At 41.1% G+C, this 25,202-nt stretch overlaps 2 protein-coding genes across 5 annotated transcripts in view; one reads left to right on the forward strand and one right to left on the reverse strand.

Annotated features, from left to right (window-relative positions):
* Positions 1–1,720: 1,720 nt before the first annotated feature.
* CCDC47 (coiled-coil domain containing 47) lies at positions 1,721–22,936 on the reverse strand. Its single transcript, XM_049860303.1, has 13 exons — positions 22,730–22,936; positions 15,124–15,392; positions 14,559–14,666; positions 13,915–14,089; positions 10,758–10,879; positions 10,460–10,525; positions 9,284–9,385; positions 8,975–9,085; positions 7,595–7,680; positions 6,200–6,258; positions 5,782–5,891; positions 5,389–5,556; positions 1,721–2,270 (listed from the first exon to the last, which is right to left on the reverse strand). The coding sequence occupies exons 2-13, from the start codon at positions 15,385–15,387 to the stop codon at positions 2,190–2,192; spliced, it is 1,452 nt and encodes a 483-aa protein (XP_049716260.1). The 5' UTR covers positions 15,388–15,392; positions 22,730–22,936; the 3' UTR covers positions 1,721–2,189.
* Positions 22,937–23,556: 620 nt separating this feature from the next.
* Positions 23,557–25,202, forward strand: part of DDX42 (DEAD-box helicase 42) — a 38,496-nt gene continuing 36,850 nt past the window's right edge. For 2 of the 4 annotated variants that reach the window (XM_049859086.1, XM_049859087.1), the window contains exon 1: positions 23,557–23,707. The gene's annotated coding sequence lies outside the window, so the exon portion shown is untranslated. The remainder of the gene's footprint in view (positions 23,708–25,202) is intronic. The other 2 variants (XM_049859085.1, XM_049859084.1) reach the window with 1 other exon arrangement.

The raw sequence follows: 25,202 nt of genomic DNA on the forward strand, positions 1-25,202 counted from the left end.
ATTATCTCTTGATGTTGACTTCAGCCCTGTGAGGTAGGTAGGGAAAATAATTACTGTGCTCATTTTATATAATGAAGACTGGAAAAGAGACTCAAAGAGGTTAGTACTTACCCAAAGTCAAAGGATTAGCAACTGGTTTTGCTAGCACTAAAATCTGGATCCATGTCTTCCAGACTAATGCTTGTTTAGCACTGCTAGGTGGCTACAGGCAATGCAGACGAGATTGGAGGGTTCAGCGGTTTTCCAGTGTGCAACAGCAGACGACATTCTCCACTGTTTCCTCGCATTCATGAGAGAGAGAATGCTGACTTAAACGGGGACTAACACATGGGGCTCTAAAAACAAAACATATAAAACATTCTAAAAACGATAACTGGTAGTAACAAAGTGAATACATTCAAGACCAATTCTTTTGAAAGAAATGCATTTAAATTGGGAAGAATACAAAAAGAAACTCCCTCAGTGCTGACTTTTATTCAACAGAAAGAAGGAACATTCCTGTGGGTTTATACTCTTGCAGGAGAACCCCAGAAAAGTAAAGGCGGCACTCTGAGATTTTGTTAATTAGTTTAATGTATATCCATAGGTAGTTCATATGAATGCTTGAATTACAAAATTAGCTGCCATGGTCCAAAGGTATGGGACTTTAAGAAAGCTTTTATTAATCAAAAGATAGCTACACATGTCAACTTTGACTTCTAAAATATATTTTAAAGGTGTGTAAACAAGGCTAATTCTAGGATTATATAGCATTGAATTAAATCTTGTTACTTTTTTGTTATTTTAATAACTTAATTTCACGAACTTTTAAAAAATATTATATTCAAATCCCCCAGTTTACATTTCTGCATCAATCTAGAGAAACGTCCATGTGAAAAGTTTCCATGCAGTCACAAAGGCAGCAGCAGCACATGCTGTTTTCACAGCCACTTATTGTTATTGCCTCAGGACAGACCCTCGCATAAAGCATCAACAAGGAAATACCCACCCACCCGACCCCCACCAAAAAACCCAGCCCTTTCCCATTCCCAGCAAAAATTACCTGGTTACAAGCAGTAACTTAAAAAATGCTTTCTTAGTAGGAAGCATTTATAAAATGCAGAGATCTGAACAAGCTAAATGCTCGTGCAGACAGATGGGCCTCTTTCCCAGAGTTCGGTCCTCAAGAGGCAGAAAGAACTCTCAATAGTTTAGGAAAGCCAAGTTTTTAAAGTATATTTATGCATATACATGGCTATTTCTCTGAAGAAATATACCCAGCCTCAACTGTGGAAGAGAGAAAAGCAGACGGAGAAGCAAAGATATACAGCTGTAACTCAGAGAATCAAGCTTCTCCACGAACATCCAATAGATTGCAGCAACCAAGAACACTTGAAAGACTCCACATAGACCACAGATCTGATCTAGGCAAAGCAGTTTTGCATGCATTTGTTATTCAAGAAAAAGAAGCATACAACCACTTAAAATACAGCATTCACATGGTCATTAGCTCATGATATCAGGTAAGGAGAAAACTGCTCTTGTACTATCTATCCCTAGTATTTTCCATGTTTATGTAAGTATCCTAAAACCTACAGATATCCTATAATACTGGCATTAGCACCGCCCACCTATAAAACATATTCTGAACTACATTATGGTTTGAGTCCCTGAAATTTCAATACCACATATAGTGTTCTAATTTTTACTTATTTCACAAGTTTAATGCAAGACACAGAAGAAAACACCAAGCAATGTTTATTGTGCAATTTCAATAGTTATTTGTGGAATGTTGGTTTAAGAGCCAGTCTTCATAGCCATTTAAATTGCTTAGTTTAAACAAAAAGCAACGACTTAATTACCTATAAATTTCATGATATTTCTTCAAACATCAAAGCACTAAAAGCACTGATGATTCATGTTATAATTTTAAAAATATTTTAAAACTATACAGATTTCATGTATCATTCCTTTTATGAAATGATCAAAATAGTTTGATTTTCTGAAAGAAAATTATGGCCACAGAGCCCTTCCAATGTACCTACAACTTCTGCAATACTCCAAACCAAATCAGAACAGAGGTTGAGATGAGGTTTGCTCAGTCACTGGGAGTATTTAAACTTTACGATGAGAAATGATTGGTATTTTTTATGTTTCCTGTGAGTTCAGAGCTTATAAGTGGCACCAGGACTCAGCTCTCTGGGGTAACTTTACATGGCTTTCACTTTGATTTGTTTCATTTTCATTTGCTTCTTCTCCAACTTCTTTTGCTCACGCCTCAGAGCAGCTTCCTAGAGAGAGAGAGAGAATCAAAATTAAGCTCTAAGCACATGTTAAGAAAAAACCAACCATAGTATTCCCTATTATTCGAAACCTTTGTCTTGTACCATAAATAGTATTTCAGAAGATAGTAATAAAGAAATTGGTGAATGAAAACTAAGTTGAAATGAAGCAAAGGTAACTAAAGCTTCACTTTAGAAACTGACCATAACGTTTAACTAGGTTTTGTTATCCTGGTTTGATTTTTTCTATACCCAGGAAAGCCCAGCTTTCATCATAACATTTATATACATCTGCCAAGGATTATACTTCAGTTCAGAAAACCATAAGAATCTTGTTTGATCAAAACCAAACCTGCTGCTGTCGAGTCAATTCTGACCTATAGCTAAAGGACAGAGTAGAACTACCCCACAGTGTTTCCAAGGAACAGCTGGTGGATTTGAACTGCCAACCTTTTGGATGGCAGCCGAACTCTTAACCACTGTGTCACTGGGGTGCAGGTTATTAACTGTAAACCCCTTATTAGCATAGACGTTATACATATACATAAGAACTTTCATTCATAATGCTGATATGGGAATTGTTATATTTTTAATAAGGAAGTAGGAGGTTACACAGAAGGAGAGGAAGAAGCTTCAAGTGTGTTACTTCATAGCAAAAGTCACTGGTTATTATTATTACCAGTATGAGGCAGCCTGAGACACCAAAGTATGACTTCACTCTTGGTTGACAGTGGTCACATTTGATTATAAAGTTTGTTTCAGCTCTAACTTCATTTTTTTAGGAGCTTGGGGTAGGAATTTTCTCAGAAATATCTCAACTGCTACAGAATAGAGGAAATATAAGGAAAAAGGGAAGCAGAGCATGCGCATACATGCATGTATAGTTTTCGACATAACAAATTGTATTTCAAAGGATGATTTGTGTATTGGTGGTTTGGAAACTACTAACTGTGATTAGGAAACCCTGGTGGCGTAGTGGTTAAGAGCTACAGCTGCTAACCAAAAGGATGACAGTTCAAATCCACCAGGTGCTCCTTGCAAACCATATGGGGCAGCTCTCCTCTGTTCTATAGAGTCGCTATGAGTTGGAATCGACTCGACTGCAATGGGTTTGGTTTTTTTGGTTTTGGAACTGTGATTAAGTTCCTATACTAAATGACAAAACCCATGCAACTATATAGTACTGTAAACCTGGACATTTATCCATCTATAGCTGTGCTACTGTATAAGTAGCCTGAAGAACTGAACCACCATTGTTAACACCACTTTTTTTTTTTTAATTAATTTTCATTGTACTTTAAGTGCAAGTTTACAAACCAGGTCACTCTCTCATATAAAAATTTACATTCACCTTACTATACACTCCTAATTGCTCTCCCCCTAATAAGATAGCACAGTCCTTCCCTCTACTCTCTCTCCTCATGTCCATTCGGGTAGCTTTTGGCCCCCTCTGCCCTCTCATCTCCCCTCCAGAAGGGAGATGCCAATAGTCTCATGTGTCTACTTGATCCAAGAAGCTCGTTCTTCACCAGTATCTTTTCCATCCTATATTGCAATCCAATCCCTGTCTGAAGACTTAGCTTTGGGAATGATTCCAGTCTTGGGCTAACAGAAGGACTGGGGACCGTGGCCTCCGGGGTCCTTCTAGTCCAAGTCTGACCATTAAGTCTCGTCTTTTTATGAGAACTTGGGGTCTGGATCCCACTGCTCTCCTGCTCCCTCAGGGGTGTTAACACCACTTTTATGGAAAATGCATTCTGAATTTGGATTCACGGAGGCAAGAGTGAACCTACCTCCTATGGCAATGCTGCTGCTTCCTGTGGGGCTCAGTAGTAAGCAAGCAGCAACAGTATATATATCAACAGCTACATTAACAGTGGCAGGAAGGTCCAGATCATTTGTGTGAACAGACCATTGAAGTCATAAATTGACTATAATTTTCCTCCCCCCTCCCCCCCACCCCTTTTCCCATTTAGTTCACCGGATCTTCTCACAAGGTTCTCAGGCCTAGATACCATAAAGTGGGGGTTCTAAAAAAAAAAAAAAATACATGGTTTATATCCACAAGAAGCTTACAGTCTGACTCAGGTTAAGTCTGGGCCTCCCTTTTCTTTAAATCTATTGAGGTTTCAAACCTTCGAAAGAACTGGAGAACTCTTTTCATAGATAAAGACCAATATGTATTAATGATTCCTATGTAGCTTCCTCACATTTATACATTAAAAAACCATTTTTATTTATAAAGACGATTGCATAAACACAGAGCTATATTTTCAGGAGAACATCAGCTAAACCAAACCAAATCAAAAAAAAAAATGAGAAAGGGGTAAGATGTGAACAGGTCTACAGTACCCCGGGGACTTCACTAAACAGCATAATGACTCTACCACACGGCCCCTCATTTTTCCTTGGCAGCATGCCCCCTCCACACCTAAGAACTTTCTTCAATTCTCACGATTATTCTCATTAAAATTCAAATCTCCCAGAACTTTGTTCTCCTTCTCTTTTTTGATCAGCACTTACAAGGGTTAAAAATTTAGAGCTGGATGATAGTATATAATTTCACAAAAATATCAGAAGAAACTGATGTTTGAAATATACAACAGTCTAAAAAAGCTTTTACATTTTTCATTGTTGTACATACACAGTCATTTTGAGTCCGAACCAACGATGGCACCTAACAGTTATGTAAAAATGGAAAACAAAAATACAAACAGAAAAGTAACACAAAAATTTAGAATTCTCTAATAGTCAAATTTTAAACTTTATATCAAGTTTATTTGGGCCACGGTACACATGTGCTGGCCTCTATATCAAAATTCCTAATTTCCTTCTACCTCGGTAAGTATTTGGCTTGAAACGAGACAGTGGAACTTTCAAAATGGGACTGTGTTGGGGGAACAGGATAATTCGTATCACTCTCCAGGCTCAGACTCAATCCAATATGGAGTCAACAGGAGGATTCTTTATTCTTTAAAGTGATAACAACTGACAAAACATCCTAAGTGCTAAGAAATGGCTTGCGTACATTCCTACACAGAATTACCTTACCAGCTAATACTGCACAAACAGGAATCTTTACAAATCTCCTTAATTTCACCCCAGTGATAAGGGAAGTTTGTCTCACCTCCAGCCTGCGCTGTTTCTCAGGATCTTCCTCATTCATAATTCGCTCCTTCTCTGCTCTTTTCTTCTCCTCACGCCGAGACTGTGCAGCTTCCTGTCTTTGCACATGAGTCAGCTTCAAGAAGTTCTCTTCTACTCGGGCACGGTTCTTATCTGCTTTTTGTTTGCCCTTTGCCCAAGAAACAAAGCGTTTTGTAAGAAATTCATTTATAGCCAACAGACACAAAATTCCATTTTGTATTCTTTTGTACAACTACTTCCAAATATTCGGCATTTTCAAGTCAACTAGGTCTTTGCAATCAATCACTGAAATCACTGATAGCCGACCCCCGGAGGGAAAAAAAACCCAACAACAACGAAAGGTGCCAACTTATAATAAAGGCTTCCCTCTTACTTCTCTGTTGAGTCGGAACTTTTTGGCTTTATCGATAGAATAAATCACCATGTTCATCAGGGGTAGCAAAGCCTCCATATCCTTTGGGTAGGTGTTACCTGAGCCAGGCACTGGAAAACAAAGCCATTTTTCTATTGAGTTAATAGCAGCATTAATACTTCTGGGTCACCCAATTTTTTCTTTTTTAAAAATATCAATAGCTTCCTTTCTCCAAACTCCGTAGGCAGTTAAAATGCAGCAGGAATTAGAAATTTAAAAATATAGAAGGTTCTCTTCCTAGAGAAACCCAGAAATCAACGAACAGGCATGGGGTCAGTTTTAACGTAGTTTTATACCTACTATTTAGAGAGGGAACAATACTCTCCTCAAGATCATCACACAGAAAACTAAGAACCCAGGCACAACCCAGAACACTTACCATTAAATGTAAACAATAGTGTTCTCTTAGTGTCAGGCAGCTTTAAAGGCTGACCTTCCCTGGCAAAAAAAAAAAGTTTTTTTTAGAAAGAACGCAAGAAAGGTATTTTCCACGCACTTGTCACCCAGTTCACTCAGATGAACAGACAGATACCTGCAAATAATCAGCATAGCATTGAGCCTGACATTCCCAAGCTCAGATACAATCTTAGAACCCAGGAGAACTTTACAAGTCATCTGGTCCAACCATCTACCTGATGCATGCATTTCTTCTGCAACACATTTTTCCAAGTGATTTTTACCCTATACCTAAAACTTCTAGTGATGCCCTCAAAGAAGGATATAGTCCATCTCACCTGGGGAGCCAAAAATAAGCCTTTATTTAAGGGGCCCATATTTTAAATAATGGCTTTACTTGTTTTGATAGGTACTGTTTTATTTCCAACTCCTAGGCTATCTTTCTATAAAGGAGCATCTTATTTCTTAGATTCAGAATAAATTTAGGGTTACTCTACGCGAAATAATGTAATTTAGTTCTAATTGTCACCAAATACCCCTTTGTAATCTCTGACTATCCGGCCCTCCCTAACCCTATACACAAAAGGCTTGAGAAATGCCACAATGTGATACTTTGCCCCCAGAGTTGCTAATGAGCTGAGCTAAGGCAAGGATGATTCAGTACTACCTAGCGGCAAAGGGACCTGAGTAAACCTGACACGGAACTAACATCCAGATTGGCTTTTAATTGTACTCAACTCCACAGCCTAGAAGAGGGCAGTCTCTAAGCAAAAATTTAGGTCAGGACCAATTCTGCATCACGGGTAAATTTTAAGTAATTGTGCTTGCCCAAGAATTTAAAGAACAAATCCAAACCCTCAATATGTACTCTTGAACAGTATTAAGAGAAAGCCAGAAACTCTATGGACATTGCAGGCTTCTAACAATATGTTAGGAAAAGATACAGTCAATCAACTATTCATAGAAGGAAGCCAGAAAAGGCCATGAATTATAAAACATAGATTTGCCATGAATCAAACACGAGTATCATAGATTAGTAACATAAGTTGGGGAAAAAAAAAAAAAGAATCTAGACTACTAAGGAAAAAGAGATAAGCAACTGAACTTTCCTGGTATCAGCCATTCTTATTCACCTTACTGAATGGACAGCGTGTACATGCAGGGACACAGGCAAACTGGGGTAGGTTCGTTTGTTTGCCTCCTATAAGTCTTCAATAACCTTGCATAATGCATGCAGTCAAAGCAAAGAAAAACTTGGATGCCTGTCACCAATTCCCTCACTTATTTGGTAAGTGAAATTGCAGAAGCACTCTGCAGGTTTTTCAACATAGAAAACTAGTAAGGAAAGTTAATTTCAACATTTTCATCTCATACGTACTCTTGCATAATTTTTGGACCAGAGAACTGGTCTGAAAAATGAACGGATTCAATCTTGTCAGCATAGTGTGTAAGAAAGTGAACCATCTGGAAAAAAAAAGAAAATTATTTTTTTAAAGTGGGGTTTGGCACATTTTCTTTTTTCCATATTCACCCTTCAATCCTCCTTACTTTTTCACAATGTCATTGAGGTCAGAGTTTTTCTTTTCTTTAGTTAAATTTAAATAAGGAACCTCTCTAAAATGAAACTAGCACCCTTCTCTGGTCACACCAATGATTACGTTTCTTCTTGTTATAACAGGTGAAAATTTGTCTCAAAATAAAGATTGAAAATATGATGATAAAAATCTAAAATATCAGGAATATGAGGAGGACATGGAATGTGTGGCTAATTGCCTCCATGAACGACTGCCTCCTTTAAAATGGGCTACTTCTTTTTTAAGAAAACTGCATGGTGCCTGGCTACCATTACTACTGAACATTTTTGATCAAAGATTCTGACTTTCTGGAGCCATAGAGGCTGGAGGAACCCCTGAAACTACTGCCCTGAGATAATCTTTAGATCTTAAAGCAAAACTATCCCCTAAAGTTTTCTTAAAACCAAACAATGGTTTAACTCAACTAGTAAAGAATGTCTGCCTTGTTGAGTATTGTGTTCTTTCAAGATCTGTGTGGAATCAAACTCACAACAGCAAATCCAACAAGTAGTTAGGAATCTTAGGAGGCAGGGAGCTTATGTTAATGAGGGAAAACAACTAAGAAAAGGAGGGTGAAAATGGCTGCACAACTCGAAGAACGTAATCAGTGTCACTGGAGTGTACATGTAGAAACTGCTGAATTGGTGTATGCTCTGCTGTGTATATTCTCAACAAAAACAACAAAGAAAATAAACTGTATTAAAAATTTTTTAAATAATTTTGGGAGAGCCTTTAGAAACACAGATCCTTCTGAACTTATTTAGAACTATATTTGAGCGACCCTATATTTTTATATTAAGATGTATTGTTACTGTTACACGACCAATAGAAAGAAAGGACTCTCTATACCTCCTTCTTCTCCCACACCAACTGAAGCCCAAAAAAAGTGGACTAAAGGACATGGTGAAAAGGATTAAACTTGAATTCCTTTTTCAAAAAGCCTGAAAGCCATTGGCAATCCCAGGAACAATTGCTCTGGATTTGGAGAGAAGAACTTTTTGACTAATCAAATTGTCTTTCTGACAAGTTAATCTATTACTTAAAGAAGACATTTTAATATTTGTGTGAGAAAGGAATACATAAGTGATATACTGTTATAAAATGAAGGAACTGTACAATGTGACTTTTAGGGAGGGTGCCCTTAACGCCAGGGTCTACAAATGTATGTCTCCTATTGCATTTACCTTTGTATCCATCATTCCCTCTGTGACTTCTCCCATCTCTGACAGGATGGCCAAGGAGTCCGGTAGTCCATACTTTGCTCCAGACTTAGGTTTATCACTACAAAACTCACTCTAGGGGAGGAAGTAATTGAAAGTAAGACATGACATTTTATTAGGCACAGACTTTTTTTTTAACTCAGGATATGTACTGGCCTATTGGTGCTTAATGATGTTCCAGTAATACAATTATGCTATGCTACAAAGCTGAACATCTACATAATAAAGAGGCACAGTTTCTACATAAATTTGAGTCGGAACAACCTCACATACCAGATCCTGCATTTCCTTCTGTAGTCGCACCAAGGCTTTCCGGGTGCCAACAGCAAACACATAGGTATCCATGTCTTCATCATTCATGGTTACTTTTACTTGCTTTAACAACAAACAAAAAAACCCTACCTGTTAGGTTCTGTGGTAGGCAGAAATATTCTAAGATAGCCCCCCGAGATTCCTGGTGTACACATCCTCCCCTTTAGTGTGAGCACAATTTGTGAATAATGGGATATCACTCCCAGATTATGTTGCATCATACGGCAGTTAATCAAAAGGGACAGAATCCTGGGTAGGCCTGACCTAATCAAGTGAACTCTTAAAGGGACTGAGTCCTACCTGAAGTGATATGAAGGGCGAGAGGGCCTATGCAGGGGGCTGTGTGGTAAGGATCTAAGGGTTCCCTTTAGGAGCTGAGAATGGTTCCCAGATGACAGCTAGCAAGAAATCGGGGACCTACAACCACAAGGAGCTGAATTTTGGCAACAACTTGAATGACCTTGAGAAGAGGACCCCAAGCTCCAGGGAAAAACACTAGTCCAGCCAACACCTTGATTTCAGCCTGGCTACTAGTTTGTGGTAATTTGTCATGCAGTAATAGAATACTAAAATAGGTTCACATAACCTGTTGCCATCTAGTTGATTCCGACTCATAGCGACCCTACAGGACAGAGTAGAGCTGCCCCATAGAGTTTCCAAGGTGCGCCTGGTAGATTCAAACTGCCAACCTTTTGGTTAACAGCCGTGGCACTTAACGACTATGCCACCAGGGTTTCCACAGGAGTACTCAAATTCAAAAACCAGGCAAGATCTAAATTGGGCAAGTAAACAGTCATTAGCACTCTACACTAGGTCAGAGAGATAAAGTTATAAGCCTAAAGAATCAATATGATAAAACATGGTCCTATTTATCATATTAATTATTTAAAATGCTTGGTTCGACTAATTATCAGTACATGGAAGAAGGTAAATGTTCATATGTGCTTCCTTCCTCTATCCCCGTGACTGCACACTAAGTGGAACAAAATGATCTGTCCAAGTAGAGAAGGGACCATTTTTTGGCAAGAGACGTAAGTTGCCAGAAATTCCAAATAAAATCCAGGCAGAAACGGAGTAAACTCTAAAAATCTAAGAATCCAACCTGTCCTCGGAAAACCAGAGGTGAAGAATACATACCACCTGATCACTAACTGGCCTCATCATCCGAGCCAGGACATTCAGTAAGTCTTGTCTCTTGAGGAACTGAAAAAACAAGAGAAGTAAGTTGCAACTTCTGCCTCCTATAAAGAAATGGTCTTTGGAGGGGGAATCAAAAGCTTCATCAAATAGACAACACATTTGTTGGTGGGAAGATGACTTTTAGACCTCAATTTTACGTCAGACTTGAAGAAATGACACTGAATTTAGGTTAGGAATTAGAGCTGGAAAAAAATTAAAGACAATTTATATATTGTACCAGAACTTCCCTACTTACCCTCAGCTGGATAAGCATCCCCTCGCAGCACACTCGGCCAGAACACCAGAGGTTGTAGATGTGCTCGTTCTCCTGGTTCAGCTTTCCTGTGCTTGTGGCTTCTTTGTTAGTTCCATCATCCCCTAGGGGTAAATCACTTAAAGTGGTTCACTGAAAATGTTAGGGCCTGAATCACCACCCCCCTCACCCTGACCCCAAAATGATCATACCTGTAAAGCAGCGATACTATTGCTATCTTATAGAGCTAACCTTGGGACAAGGATTAAAATAGATGGGCATCTTTTCTTTTACTTTTTTAAAACTCTTTATTAGTATCTCCATAAAAAAAATTACAGACTCTCTAACATTACTTCTATATTCTTGTTAATTTTACAATGATCAGCTCAGAGTATAAATTTTTCAGAGTAGACACAAAATGAGGCAAAATCATTTTATGTCTCTATCAAAAGTGAACTAGAGAGAGGCACAGCCAACATGGTGACATAGATGCACCATACTGACCCTCTGCAGAAAGACCTGAAAAAATGAGTAAAACAGATACAAACGTCAGTCCAGGAATCTTACGCATCAAATGAAGGGATAAAGAACTAAATCAAACATCAAAATGGAAGAAGAAACTGATAGGGAACAAGAAGAGATATGGAGTGGTGGTCCTCTGACAACTAAACATGGCATAGCCACCAAGGACCCTGGACATGGAGTACAGGAAGGCAACTTCACAGAGCTCCCAACAGTAGATAGAGCACCCGGTAACCACAGAAACAGGTTTTCCCACCTCTCACCCTTCTACCTCGTATGCCACCTCCACCCCTTCCCGACGGGCCATGCCATGTTGCTTAGCTAAATAACCACCGGCCTGCTGCAACCCTGGGTATGCCCCACCCCCAACAGCCAGCTTCCACAGTGCCATTTTTTTTGCTTTTTCCCCTTTCTTCCTTTTCCTTCTCCCTTCCACTTAGTCCCGTACACCATCTCCACCCTCCTTCCTGACAGGCCACACTGCACCACCCAGCTGGACAGCCACCAGCCCATTGCTGCCCCGAGTCCTCCCCACCCCTATGGCCGGCTCCCAACACACCATCTTTTTATTTTCTTCTTTTCTTCCTCTCACCTTGCCTCATACACTACCTTCCAGCCCTTCCCACCAGGCCACACAGTGCCACCTTAGCTAGAGAGCCATAGGCCCGATGACACCCTAGGTCCACAGCAACCCCACTCACTGGCTCCCAGGGCACCATCTTCTTTTTTCTTTCTTCCCTCCCCCCCCACCTATCCCTGTATGCCATCCACCCTTCCCACCAGTCCCCGCCATGCCGCCATGGATGAAGCATCCCCTGTGTTCAGGCCCACTGCTGCACTGGAGCTACGCTGCCCCCTCCTTTCCTGCCACTTGACCAGCTGCTGAATGGTGGGAAGTGAGCCCGTACTACCACCTGTCCAACACCCCTGCCTATCTGGCGAGGGGCTATGAATGCTCCCACGCCACTAGACCAAAATCAGGAAGCAGACAGTGCCCAACCAGTCTACCCTCAAGCCACCTTGCCAACCAGTACACAGCGAAGTAGGCTCACCCTGCCTGCAGCTGCCCTGCCCACTGGACAAGGTGGTAAGAGCTGCTGTGCCTACAGACGAGCTAGCAACAAAGCACACCTGGCTCACCCACCCTGACATATCAAAACAAAACAAAAAAGCAGGAGAAAACAAATGAACATTTAATCAAAAAATAAAGAAAATAACAGCAGACAACATCAAAACATATCAAAAAGCAGGACAAGATGGCTCCAGCAAGTGACCAAAATAAAGAATCAGATGACCTTCTGGCAGAAGAAAAGGCAGTGGGACTACCTGATAGGGAATTCAGAAGACTAATATTTAGGGCTCTTCAAGAGATCAGGAAAGAGGTCAAAGAAAACACAGACAAAACCAAGGAAAAAATAAACAAAATCATGGAAAACACAGACAGAACCAATGAAAACATTGCCAAAATCAAGGAAAACACAAACAAAGCAAGAGAAGAATTCAAGACAATAATACACGAATAAAGTGAGCTAGCGTGCCATCAATACAAACTATTCAATACTCCCCCACTGAGGCACCTGTGAGTTAACTTTAACCAAGTTGCAATGTTTATCTTTTACACTTGAACCACTTCTCTAACAGCAAAATAATAACTCTTTACCAGTGGTATTTAGAGTTGTATTTTAGATCCAGAAAAAGCTCATATTCTGATCATTTCCTCTTTTCATTTGATTCAGTTAGCGTACAAAAGAGATTGTTCAACCTCACAAGGTAAAGCAAGTGATGTACCAAATGAAAACTCATGAGAAGTGGAAGCAGCCAAAGGCTACTTATTTTTCTTTAATTTCCAAGCCAGAAAGTACTCTGAAATACTGTGGTGCAATGGAAAAGAGCATGGACTTGAGAGAAAGGTAGATTAGGTTCTAATAACATGGTTGCAATTTACTATCTATAGGACTTTAGGCGAGTTTCAACTTTTCTACATCTTAACTTTCTCCTTCGGAGAATGCAAACTATAGCCAACTCACAGCATTACTGCAAACATTAAATAAGAAACAATGTATGCAAAGTACCTAAAAAGATCATACCTAAAGAGCTAAGCAGACAAGATTTGCTTACCAGAAGAGAAATAAATTGTGAAAAGCCAAAAAGAAGTGAATGAGAGGTGAGTTCACCTCACTGCCTACACTACACAACTACAGGAGTCCCGTCAATATTTCAGTGACTACCTGCATAAGTGGATCTGAAACTAAAGTGCCCAGAACCTGAAGGAACTTTTAGAGATTTCCAATATTTCTAAAAGATGAATTGAAAGCATTTATCAAGCTAATTAAAATGTCAAAATTCCTTGCTTTTGGCCAGAATTTTATTAACTTGTTTCGATGACACTGATTGTCTCATTGTAATCAGAAGCTGTTTAGCAGTTATGTTGTTGATTAATGAAATATCAAGAAATTATCTAATATAATTAGTTCAGTATATAAAACATAACAAAAATGGGATCCTTAGGAGGAAAAAAAAAAAAAAAATCCTCTTCAGCAATCCATAAAAGCAGTTAGATGCTTATACTGAAGGAAGAAAAGTGTTCTTACCAGACTGTTTCCAAGTAGGCAACTGGACTTATATTGGCCTAACTTACCTACTAGGGTAAAGTTGCTCTCCAAAAGCTCTCTATGGGTGTTAAACCAGGCCTGGGCAAGGCGACTGTTTTTGTTCTTCCCAATGATATAATTCATGATGTAGGCGAGCAGACCAGTTACCATCAAAATTTCTAGATAATAACTTTCCCAGCTGTTCTGGAGGTGTGCAGGAACCTAAAGAAGCACAATCATTCCATTTAAAGTTGGCTGCAGCTGAAGGATGGGAGCTAATGCACGGGATGAAGGAGAATGAGAAAACCTATAAACAGCCATGGGAACTTTAGATAATATGCCCATTTTGGTTTTCTAGGTTAGCTATATAAAAAGATTCTTTAAGGAAATGTATGGACAATCAGATGGATGAAAAGCTGGAGAGCTGGTTATATTAAACTTCGTTCAGAGTTCCACCCCAAAATATATCATTTCACTCATTCCTAGAAAAATAAAACTAGAAGGGCTAGAGTTAAAACTAGGACTTGCTTCTTCAGGGGTAGAGTTTATCAGAAGACTTGATGTCAAGCTCTTTCCCAGCTCCCACTGTCATTACATCAACATTAGTATATATTGCTAATTATATGTCTGAGACAAATGAGAACAAGATATTTTGTTGGTTAGCTTGGAATTCACAATCCTGTATACCTACATCAACAATTGTTATTGGGTCTTTATTTTTGCTAGAAGAAGTATCTGGCTTGTCTTCATAACCTTCAAATTCTTCATCATCATAAGGCTCACTCTCGGTATCTCCCTCCTACAAAAATGAGGCACAATCTGTTTTCTTCTACAAATGCTGCCAGCAGTCCGGCCTCATTTTTGTAGGTAACATTTGTGGAGGAAAACAGAACATACAACCAGCAAGTACAAAACACAGAGCTTTACATGTTTTTAAAGGAAGGGTAACTCCCCGTGCTTTTGAACCCAGAGTTCTTAATGATAAAGTTCCCACTCACGCACAGTATCTATTCTCCAGCCCCTCCCCAACCCACAGTCTTGAGAGAGAGAAGAAAAATCCAGTTCATTATGCGATCAATGTAAAAGGTAGGAACATACCACAAAACATTTAACAGAGCTCCACCTACCGAACAAAAATAATGTTTTCAGGAAGTAAAGGTCTCTTAGACCTGTGTCTTACTTTTAATGTCTGGGAAAAGAGCTAGTTACAAATTTTTCAATCTTTCTAACTTCCCAGGAAAATAAGAGAACCCCACCTGGGTGTCTGCATCTTCAAAATCTTCTTCTTGGTTTTCGTCCTGCCCTTCTAACTCCACCGTGGTCTCCTCTTCGTCGTCTTCGGTGGTTATCACCCGTTGAGGAGACTGAGTAACAGAGTCTTCTATGATATCCTCAAATTCAGCAAAGTCATTATCATCATACTCTACGAGGTCTTCCTCATCCTCAAAATCATCAAACTTTGCTTCAGAGAAGCTCCCAAACACCAAAAGGACAGCACAGAAAGTGTGGAAGCCTTTCATTGCACCTTAAAAATAAGTTAAAAAAAAAAAAAGAACTCTCAAATGGACTGTCATTCTACATATACCATCAGATTTTGTGAATAGTTAAAACATAAATTCATAAAGCTTCCCTGATTTTCTCTTATCCAATACTACTTGATTCTGAGCAGCACTGTATAAAGAGGAACGAGGTGGGGGAGACAAGAGGGCTGGCTTCTAGCCTGGGCCCTGTTATTACTTATCTGTAAAATGTTGAACAAGTCATTTAATTTCTTTAGGTTGAGTTCTCTAAAATCTTTTTTTTCATTTACATGATTAAGTATTCAGTAAGCATTTACTGAGGGCCTATAAAAGCTTTATACAGGAATGAGGAAGGGCATATAATGAAAGGAGGACTAAGATGCAACGATTTATCTGTTAGTGGTAAAAACAACAATAGAAAACCCATTCATCTTTAGATTAACACTGAATGTGACACACATGTGTGTTCATCAATCATCATCATATTAGCAAACACTTATAATACTAAGTGCCAGGCACTGTTCTAAAGGCTTTACAAAAAGTGATTTAATTCTCGTAACAATCCTTTGAGGAGAGTATTAATGTTGTCCTCCCCATTTCACAGATAACTGAGGCACAGAGATGCTAAGTAACACAACTACCAATTGGCACAGAGCTGTGATTTGAACCCAGAGTTTTGCCTCCAGAATCCATGCTATAAACCACTATACAGGCTGCTTCTCGTAAGTGAGCTGGTGGCTTTGATTTCCTATTACATACTAAAAGTAGTACCTTCCTGCTAACAAATTATTCCTAGTGTGTATGGTGGAATTAAATACATTAACATTTCATAACTTTCTAAAAGCACACTAGGTATTCCACCATCTGAACAAGTTTTTGAACCAACAAATACAATGGAATCAGATCTGTGACAAAAACATACACCAAGTGATATGAAAACATGGAGGACAATGCAATCACTTTTACCAAACAGTAAAACCAAAAACCAAACCCAGTGCCGTCGAGTCAATTCCAACTCATAGTGAACCTATAGGACAGAATAGAACTGCCTCATAGAGTTTCCGAGGAACGCCTGGCAGATTCGAACTGCCAACCCTTTGGTTAGCAGCCATAGCACTTAACCACTACGCCACCAGGGTTTCCACTAAACAGTCAGGCTTACAAAAAAGGAGAGAACATCTGAGCTGGAACTTAAGGAACAGTTAAACTTCAACCATCAAATCCATTTAAGCTGTATTTCTAGTTGTGTCTTCTAATCTAACCACCAGCCCTACATCATCAATTGACAGACATGTCCATTTTGATGCCCTACAAACTTTTTCTGTATAGGATCAAATGGTAAATATTTTAGGCTCCATATGCCACAGCAGTCAAGAAATCAAAAGACGCACTGCAATAGACAAATCTGCTGCAAAGGACCTCTTTAAAGTGTTGAAGAGCAAAGATGTCACCTTGAAGACTAAGTGCGCCTGACCCAAGCCATGGTATTTTCAATCGCATCATATGCATGTGAAAGCTGGACAATGAATAAGGAAGACCGAAGAACTGACACCTTTGAATTGTGGTGTTGGCGAAGAATATTGAATATACCACGGATTGCCAAAAGAATGAACAAATCTGTCTTGGAAGAAGTACAACTAGAATGATGCTTAGAAGCAAGGATGGTGAGACTGCGTCTTACATACTTTTGACATGTTATCAGGAGAGATCAGTCCCTGGAGAAGGACATCATGCTTCGTAAAGTACAGGGTCAGTGGAAAAGAGGAAGACCCTCAATTAGATGGACTGACGCAGTGGCTGGAACAATGGGCTCAAGCCTAACAATGATTGCAAGGATGGTACAGGACCAGGCAAAGTTTTGTTCTGTTTTACATAGGGTCGCTATAAGTTGCAATCAACTTGACAGTACCTAACAACTACAACAGGCCACATATGGAGCTCTGGTGGCGCAGTGGTTAAGAGCTCAGCTGCTAACCAAAAGGTCAGTAGTTTGAATCCACCAGCTGCTCCCTGGAAACCCTATGGGGCAGTTCTACCCTGTCCTATAGGATCACTATGAGTTGGAATTGACCTTATGGCAAGAAGTTTTTTTTTTTGTTTTGTTTAGGCTACATATGGTCTCTATCACATATTCCTCCTTTTTTTTTTTTTTTTTAAGGTTTTTAAATAAACCTTTAAAAATGTGAAAACCACTCTTAGCTTGCAGGCTGTACAAAAACAGGTCACCTCTCAAGCTGTGGTTTGCTGACCCCGCCATACAAAAACCTCAAATTTAACAGGCATCTGAATTTCCCTATTTGTATTTTTTTTTTTATATTAGTATCAATCCCATCTTTCCAGTTTTACTTGTTAGAAAAAACAAAAAACAAGAGATCTAATTTCTCACTTTTCTTTGCCTTTGAAATCTAATCAATCATAAAATCCTGGTGTTTCTTTCTTCGAGTCTCACCACCTGCTCAAGAGCCCCTTAGTATCCTAAGGGGTCTCCTCTGCCTCAACTTTCTCCCTAAAAAACACCATCACTTCCTAAAACACAACTTCCGTTACAAAGGATATAATCATCATCAAAGGCTAATCGATTTCTGCAGAACAATATGAAGACTCCTGTGGCTTTCACTGCTTTTCATAAAAGATTCTACCATATCTAATCAAACAGAACTTTACTGAGCAGATCACCAGAACAGATACTACGCCAAGATGAGTAACGATTCCTGAATAATCACAAACTGGTACAGGAATTTGGCTTGAAGGTTACATGTTACAGTATTACTTGGGGTAGTGAAAATTTTGAACTATTTGGTTAAACTACGAGTAATCCAAAAAAACAAATTTACTTTTTGCCTATTAGAAATTGCTACAAATGAACAGTTACAACCTAGGTTTGTTTTAGACATAAAAGCACATAAAGAAAAAGGCCTAGGACATACATCTAGATATAAATACTAGTTATTTCCTAGGTCAGGGTTATGGGTATTTTGCCCTCAGTTTTCTTCATATTTTGTAATGTTTCTATGATGTACTTTTGCAGTAAAAAGAAACATTTCTTTAAAATAATTAAAAGCATGGTTCCTGCACTCGAGGAGAGGCACTGCAGGGTGAGGAATGGCACAGAAACCTGAAAACAAAAATTTTATGATTTAGACATGATGGAGCATTGAGTTTGTAGATCCAAGTGGAAGAAATGAAGCTGGAGGGCCAGCAGGTGCCAGATCACAATGATCCTTGTTTAAATACCATACTAAGAAGCTGGGAAACCCGGGTGGCACAGTGCTTAAGAGCTACAGCTGCTAACCAAAAGGCTGGCAGTTTGAATTCACCAGGCGCTCCTTGGAAACCCTATGGGCAGTTCTACTCTGTCCTACAGGGTTGCTATGAGTCGGAATAGGTTCGATGGCAATGTTTTTTTTTTTTTACTAAGAAGTTTGGGTAAATGGAAGCAACTGAAGCATTTTAAGTAGGAGCAGTACACCATCAGTTTTGTAATTCAACCCTGACAGCTCATACATAGAGTGAACTGCAGAAAGGTACTTGAGGGAGGGCGAATGGGAAGTGGCTGAGATAAACAGATAAGAGATGAAACAGGATTGAACTGGAGGTGGCATTGGGAGCAAAAAGACAGATTTGAGAGATATCTAAGAATTATACTTGTCAGCATAAAGTGGTTGGATATAGGGGCGATATAGAAAATAATAGTGAAATCATTATTCCCTGTCCTTGAGCATAGAGAATGAGGCCCAGCAGAAGCTGGGCCCACAAGGACTCACAAGGGCACATCAACTGGGCCCTCAGATAAACACAATAGATGGGACAATCTTAGAAATTATCTTTTACGGAAGAAAAATAACTTTTAGGGAACTTTTCACATAAAGCCAATCAAACAGAACAGAAAATACTTTCCACTCTTATCTTTTTCTATTAACATTTAGTGAATAGAAATTTGTTGGTCCAGTGAAGACCCTCCTGTCAGTTACTGAAACCTATACTGATTATTGTTAAGAAAGGCAATTCAAAATGTAAGATCACAGCTTCTAGCCAACTTGTGAAAAGATGAAGCTTTCAATGATTCTACCCATTTTTATGATGTTTATACTGAGAGCTCTGTAACCTTCCTCAGATTAGGGCAGACATTAGCTCTGGCAGCTTGCTTGTCTGCTTCCCACTTTTGTCTTTTTGAATCTATGTGGAATAAAACTTTCCTTTTGCTTTACTAAACTTTGTGATGTTTTTTCCCCTACAACAGGGATATGGGGAAGGAGGATCTGGAGTGATCCCAAATTTTGGCTTGATGAATAGCTGAACAAAACCATTCTTAACTGAGATTGAGAACAATAAAGGAAGAATGAACTTGGAGAAAGGGTAATAAATCCATTTAGTGTCTGTTGAAAGGGTTTCAAGCAGTACGTTAGATGATTTTACATTTACACTTTTAACTCCCTCTACATCCCTAAAAGGTAGGTATTGTAACCCGTTTTACAGAGGGAGGAAAGGAAGTAGGTGAAAATTTTAAGTCTGTAGTTCAGGATATAGGCCTGAGCTGGCCATAGAGATGGTATGAGAGTGGATAAGATTGCCCAGTGAGCACTAAGAGTTAAGTTAAGCAACAACAAAAAAAGGAGCAAAAAAAACTTGAAACAAATCATAACAGCTAAGAGATAGACATAATAGAAGAATTGGAGTGAAAAAAGAAATGAGAAACTAAAAAGGAAGAGATTCTAGTCAAAGCAGTATCATAGAAGTGAAAACGTAAGCAAGGTTCTAAGAAGGAAGCAGAGCTCAGTTTCAATTGCTGCAGAAAGTTAAAGATACGGACCAACAATTTCCAAATGTTAATATGGAAATCATTGGTGGCAACTGCAGGGAAGTAGTAAGGATAGAAGTCAGTATGCAGGGAGCTGAGTAGTAATGGAGGTGAGAGGGTGGCAAAAGGAAGTATGCAATGCTCTTTCAAGGTGCTCTGGGAAAGGGAATGTTCTAAATTTACACCACTGTAAATTCTTATAGAATTAGTTCAATATCAAAGGGCACTGCCCAATACCTTGCAGCCCATGTATGCTCAGTTAATATTCTTTGAATTGGTCAAAGTTCGTAAGTTTAGGAAGGCACAAGTGATTTTGAGAAATGCCACAGGGGATAGGCTAACGGTGCATCCTTTCCTGTATTTTGTGGGAAAGCCTGGCTGCCTTTTCTATGCCAACCTCAAAGAGGTTTGCAATGTGTCTCCAAATATACCTAGTTTCCTTTAATAACATATTATTAAATAACGAATGCTGCTAAACTCTATAGTGGATACTTCCAGTTTCTATTAGTTCTAACAAACCAAACCCTTCGCCATCGAGTAGATTCCAACTGATAGCAACCCTATAGGACAGGGTAGAACTGCCCCGTAGGGTACCAAGGAACCTGGTCGATTGGAACTGCCGACCTTTTGGTTAGCACCCCTAACTCTTAACCACTACACCACCAGGGTTTCCTCTATTAGTTCTAAGGGTAAACAATCCCCTAAGTTACCAGCTGTTACACTTTCTCTTATAAAGTTTCTAGGCTTTTTCTTTTAGCTCTCATGCTTTTATATTTGGTCAAAAGTGGAAGAAATATGAAAAAGAGTACATTGGTGGAGTTAGATCTGGTTTAAAAATGTCAGCCCTATGATCTTGACCCAATTACTTAAAGGTCCCTGTTCCTCATATGCCAGAAAAGAAAAAAGTGTATCACTCACTACTTGCCTCATAGAGTTACAGTGAGGATTACAGGAGAAATGTACCAAGTCTGGAGGCCTGATGGCACAGTGGTTAAGAGTTTGGCTGCTAACCAAAAGGTTCGGCAGTTTGAATCTACCAGCTGCTCCCTGGAAACCCTATTGCGCAGTTAAAATTCTGTCCTATAGGGTCACTGGAAACTCTGGTGGCGCAGTGGTTAAGAGCTATGGTTGCTAACAAAAAGTCGGTAGTTCAAATCCACCAGGAACTCCTTGAAAGCCCTATGGGGCAGCTCTACTCTGTCCCAGGATTGTTATGAGTCGGAATCGACTTCGTGACAATGGATTTGTTTTTTTTGGTTTTGACATGCCAAATCTTAACACATTGCCTGGCACAAAAGAAATAGATACTAGTTCCCATTGCTTCTTTCCTCTGTTGCTTATAATTTAAAAAACTTCATTTGGTTTAGTTTTTTCAGATTTCAGTCTTAAACTTTCATAAACAGAAACTAAAAGTTTTAGCACTGGCACAATTACTTTGATTAATGGCCTGCCACCAAAACAAAACTACCAATCCTGGTGCCATGGAGTTGATTCTGACTCACAGCGATCCTATGGGACAGAGTAGAACTGCATCAATAGGGTTTCCAAGGAGCCGCTGGTGGATTCGAACTGCCAACCTTCTGGTTAGCAGCCGAGCTTTTAACCACTACACCACCAGGGCTCCAATGACCTGCCACAGATCTCATCGTTTCAGATTGAATTTCCACTTCAAACGTTCATGCCACTGAAGTATTTAAGATAACAGCCTTGTAACAGGATTCCTTCAAAGCTATTTAGGTTAAAAGTACCCAAGCCATTTGTGGACTTCCCTCTGGGATGTCTCTCTACCGCACCTGTCAACTCATTTCTCACATGGACAACTCCCTGCCAGGCCACTCATCAGACTGGGACTGCTGGGACAGGCAGCAAAGGACTGAGGCAGTGCACAAGCACTAACAAGTCTGTTTTGATTATCTTCTGCAAGCTCACTCGGTTGTCTCTCAGCCACAGAATCCGGGTTTAAAAGCGAAAGTCAAAGAAATGGAAATCATTCATTCCTCGCTACCACACTCTGAGATTAGGCCTCTGTGACAACTGCCCGAATACGAGACCTCTGGAAATTACGTAGACATTTGGATAAAAACACGTCTTACGCCAGAAACCTTCAGACAAGACTTGCCACATAAGTTGCTTCTGTAACCACCCGTGTTTAGTCTTTCTCCACCACGGGGGAACTAATGCATTCTGATGGCTACAGTTCATGCTTTCTGCTGCACACTGCGAGTTTCCTCCAGCTTTGCCCTTCTTGTTGGTATCCGATCACAGCTCTGGGGGGGAGTTCCCGAAAACCGTTAAAATCACCCCGGCCCGGACAGGCCAACAGAAAACGGCCCTTGGGGTAAATGGGTTTCTTATTTTGTTATTACGATAGTTAAGAAAGTCGGGGAGAGGAAAGAACGCGCGGGGACTGATGCGTGTCACCACACGCCGGACTTCAGGGGCTGGTGTGAGAGACCGGACCGGGTAGGCCAAGCAACTCTCAAGAGTCACACCGCTCGGCCTGGCCCGGCCCCAGCGACTAACGCGTCGTGGCCAGCTCCCTACCTGTACCGGAGGCCAAATCCCCGCCCAGCGCTCCTGCAGCCGCTACCTCTACCCCTCCTGCCTCTCGGCCTGGCCACTGCCTTCGCCGTCGCCGCGGAGACTGCCCACCCCTCTGCCCAATGCTTCTAAGACACAGCCGGACCACGCAGCTCAGTCACACCGCGAAACTCTTCACGTAGCCTCCACCGTCCGTTACGTAGAAGGCGTACGGCTCGTCCGCGCCTGCGCGCGACTAGGGGGCGGAACGCAACCTCGGGAACCGCGCGAGATCTTCTCCTTCCCGCCCCTCCCCCACCCCCAGCTAAGGCGGGGTGGGGCGGTGGGGAAAATTGTATAATCCCCGCCCCTAGGCCGGAAATGCCCTAGCCTATCCCAGCCCTCACCACTAGGGTTCAGTCAAGTTGACATTAAAGCGGAACGGGTGCCCCGGAAGCTAAAGATGCCCGTGCTCTAAGGGACCACGTGGCCAGAGGCATGCGGAGAAATGTTGCCCAGGTCCTCTTTACAATGGACCAGAGGTTATGAGATGGACATTTTTATGTAAATATGGTTCCTGCCCAAGCCCTTTTCTCTTGGAATTTTTGGGCAGTTCCCCGTCCGTTGCCACTTTTTCTTCAGTGCCAGACCACTTTCTAGATGGGCCCTGAACACTCCTCACCCCGCAGCAGTTTCTTATCAGTGTGTTTAAGGAGTCTGTGAGGAACCCTGGAGTTTTAAGGTCCGGCGCCCGGGCCCTCCAGCGAGCCGTAGCTCCAGGCCCCGCCCCTGGGCCCGCGCTCTCTCTACTGCGCATGTCAGGTTTGTGCTCCCCCTCCCCCGCTCAGCAACGGGCCGAGAGGCGGCGGCGGCGAAGGGGGCGGAGAGGGAGGAGCGCGGCGGGACTGGGAGCGGACCGCGCGTACTTCGGGCGGTGGGATTCCCTTCTCGTCGGCGGTAGTAGCCGCTGCCGCTGCAGCTATTGTAGCAGGTTTGTGTGAGGTGGGTCTGGACGCGGGCCCGCTAACCCGTGGGTCCACGGGAGGCAACTGTGGGGCCTAGCGAGGGCCGGGAAACCGCGGCCTTGCTTAACAAAGAGTCGGAGGAGCCTCCGGGCACCGGCGGCCCAGGGGGCCGGGGGCGGATGGGAGTGTGAGGCTGAGGCCTCGATGGATCGTTCCGAACCGCGTCGCCGGGCAGCCCCTCTCACGGCTCCTGCTCCTCTCGCAATTCTTACCGAGGCCCAGTTGGCGGCTTCCGGAGCCAGCGCCTGCCGGGCTAGGGAAGCGATTTGCAGGATGCCGGGCTGCAAGGTAGGGATAGCCACGGGGAGGATTTTGACCAAGGTAGGCAACATTTGGGAGATGCAGTGCTCCAAATCGGGGTTACCCGATAGGCAAAAGTTGCCAAATTGGAAGGGTGTAAAAGACATAGTCGATTTTTGCAGCCTTTGAGTAGATCAGTGATTAGCATCACCATCCTCACCCAAACTTTTTTATGGGCCTTCTTGAGAGTATATCTGGTACGAGTAAGTAGTTTATACGGAGTTGTAAGCCTATGCTCCAATAATATAAAGGAAAACTATCGTACTAATTGAGAATTTTAGGGATTATAGTCTGCTTGTTACTTTAATGAAGCATTTTCGCCTTTTCTCCCACTCTTTTAGGCTGCGAGTCAATTTTCTCTGGCTTCCCTGTGTATTATTTGTTGTAAATGACAGGTTTCTATACCCCCGCCCAGCCCATATACGCACCCAGAAGTTCCTGAAGGGCACGGACTATGTCTTAATTCTTTTAAACTTTCCAGAGCCAAGCCTAGTTCTGGCACAAAAGTATTTTGAACAAAAATTAATTTTTAGACTTTCAGTGGTGGGAAAAAAAATGCATGCTATATTTTTCTGTACCTGGAAGGGGTATTATGTAGTGTAACCTGTAATTCATTAGTTGAAGAAACATTTTTGTGTGTGTGTGTGTATTTCTCAGCTCTCTAGTAGGTGCTAGGGATAGGTTTGTGGTCCCTGTTGTCATGAAACTTGTTAGAGGAGGAAAGAGAGGCATTAAGCAAATAAATTATACCGTATTAGAAGATGATTAGTGCTTTAAAAACATAAAGTTGGAAAAGGTGTTGGGGAAATGTGGGAGTTTGAAATAGGATGGTCAGGAAAGCTCTCAAAAGACAGGCTGATATTTCAGCAAAGACTGGGAGTAGATGAGGGAGTGAGTGAGCCCTGTATCTGGGGGAAAGGAACGTTCCAGGCAGAGGGAGCAGCAAGCTCAAAGGCCTTGAAGAAGACAATGCCTGGCCTGTTGGAATAACAGTAAGGAGACCAATGTGCTTGGAGTCCTAGGAGCAAAGGAAGGAGTAGTGGGAGATAAGGGGAGGGAAGAAGGGGCTGAGAACAACCAGGGCCTTTCAGGCTATTGTGGGGCTTTTACTTTTACTCTGAGTCATATGGGAACCATTGGGAAGTTTTGAGCAGAAGAGCGATACAGTCTGA

This window comes from Elephas maximus, chromosome 19 (genome assembly GCF_024166365.1).
Source record: "Elephas maximus indicus isolate mEleMax1 chromosome 19, mEleMax1 primary haplotype, whole genome shotgun sequence".
NCBI lineage: Eukaryota > Metazoa > Chordata > Mammalia > Proboscidea > Elephantidae > Elephas > Elephas maximus.

Coding starts and splice junctions, on each gene's coding strand:
- CCDC47 (XM_049860303.1), bottom strand. CDS start 15,387: ATGAAAGGCTTCCACACTTTCTGTGCTGTCCTTTTGGTGTTTGGGAGC. Junction 9,386..10,459: donor GGCCAGTTAGTGATCAGGTG/GTATGTATTCTT, acceptor TTGTTGTTAAAG/CAAGTAAAAGTAACCATGAA. Junction 6,259..7,594: donor GGTCCAAAAATTATGCAAGA/GTACGTATGAGA, acceptor TTTTTTTGCCAG/GGAAGGTCAGCCTTTAAAGC.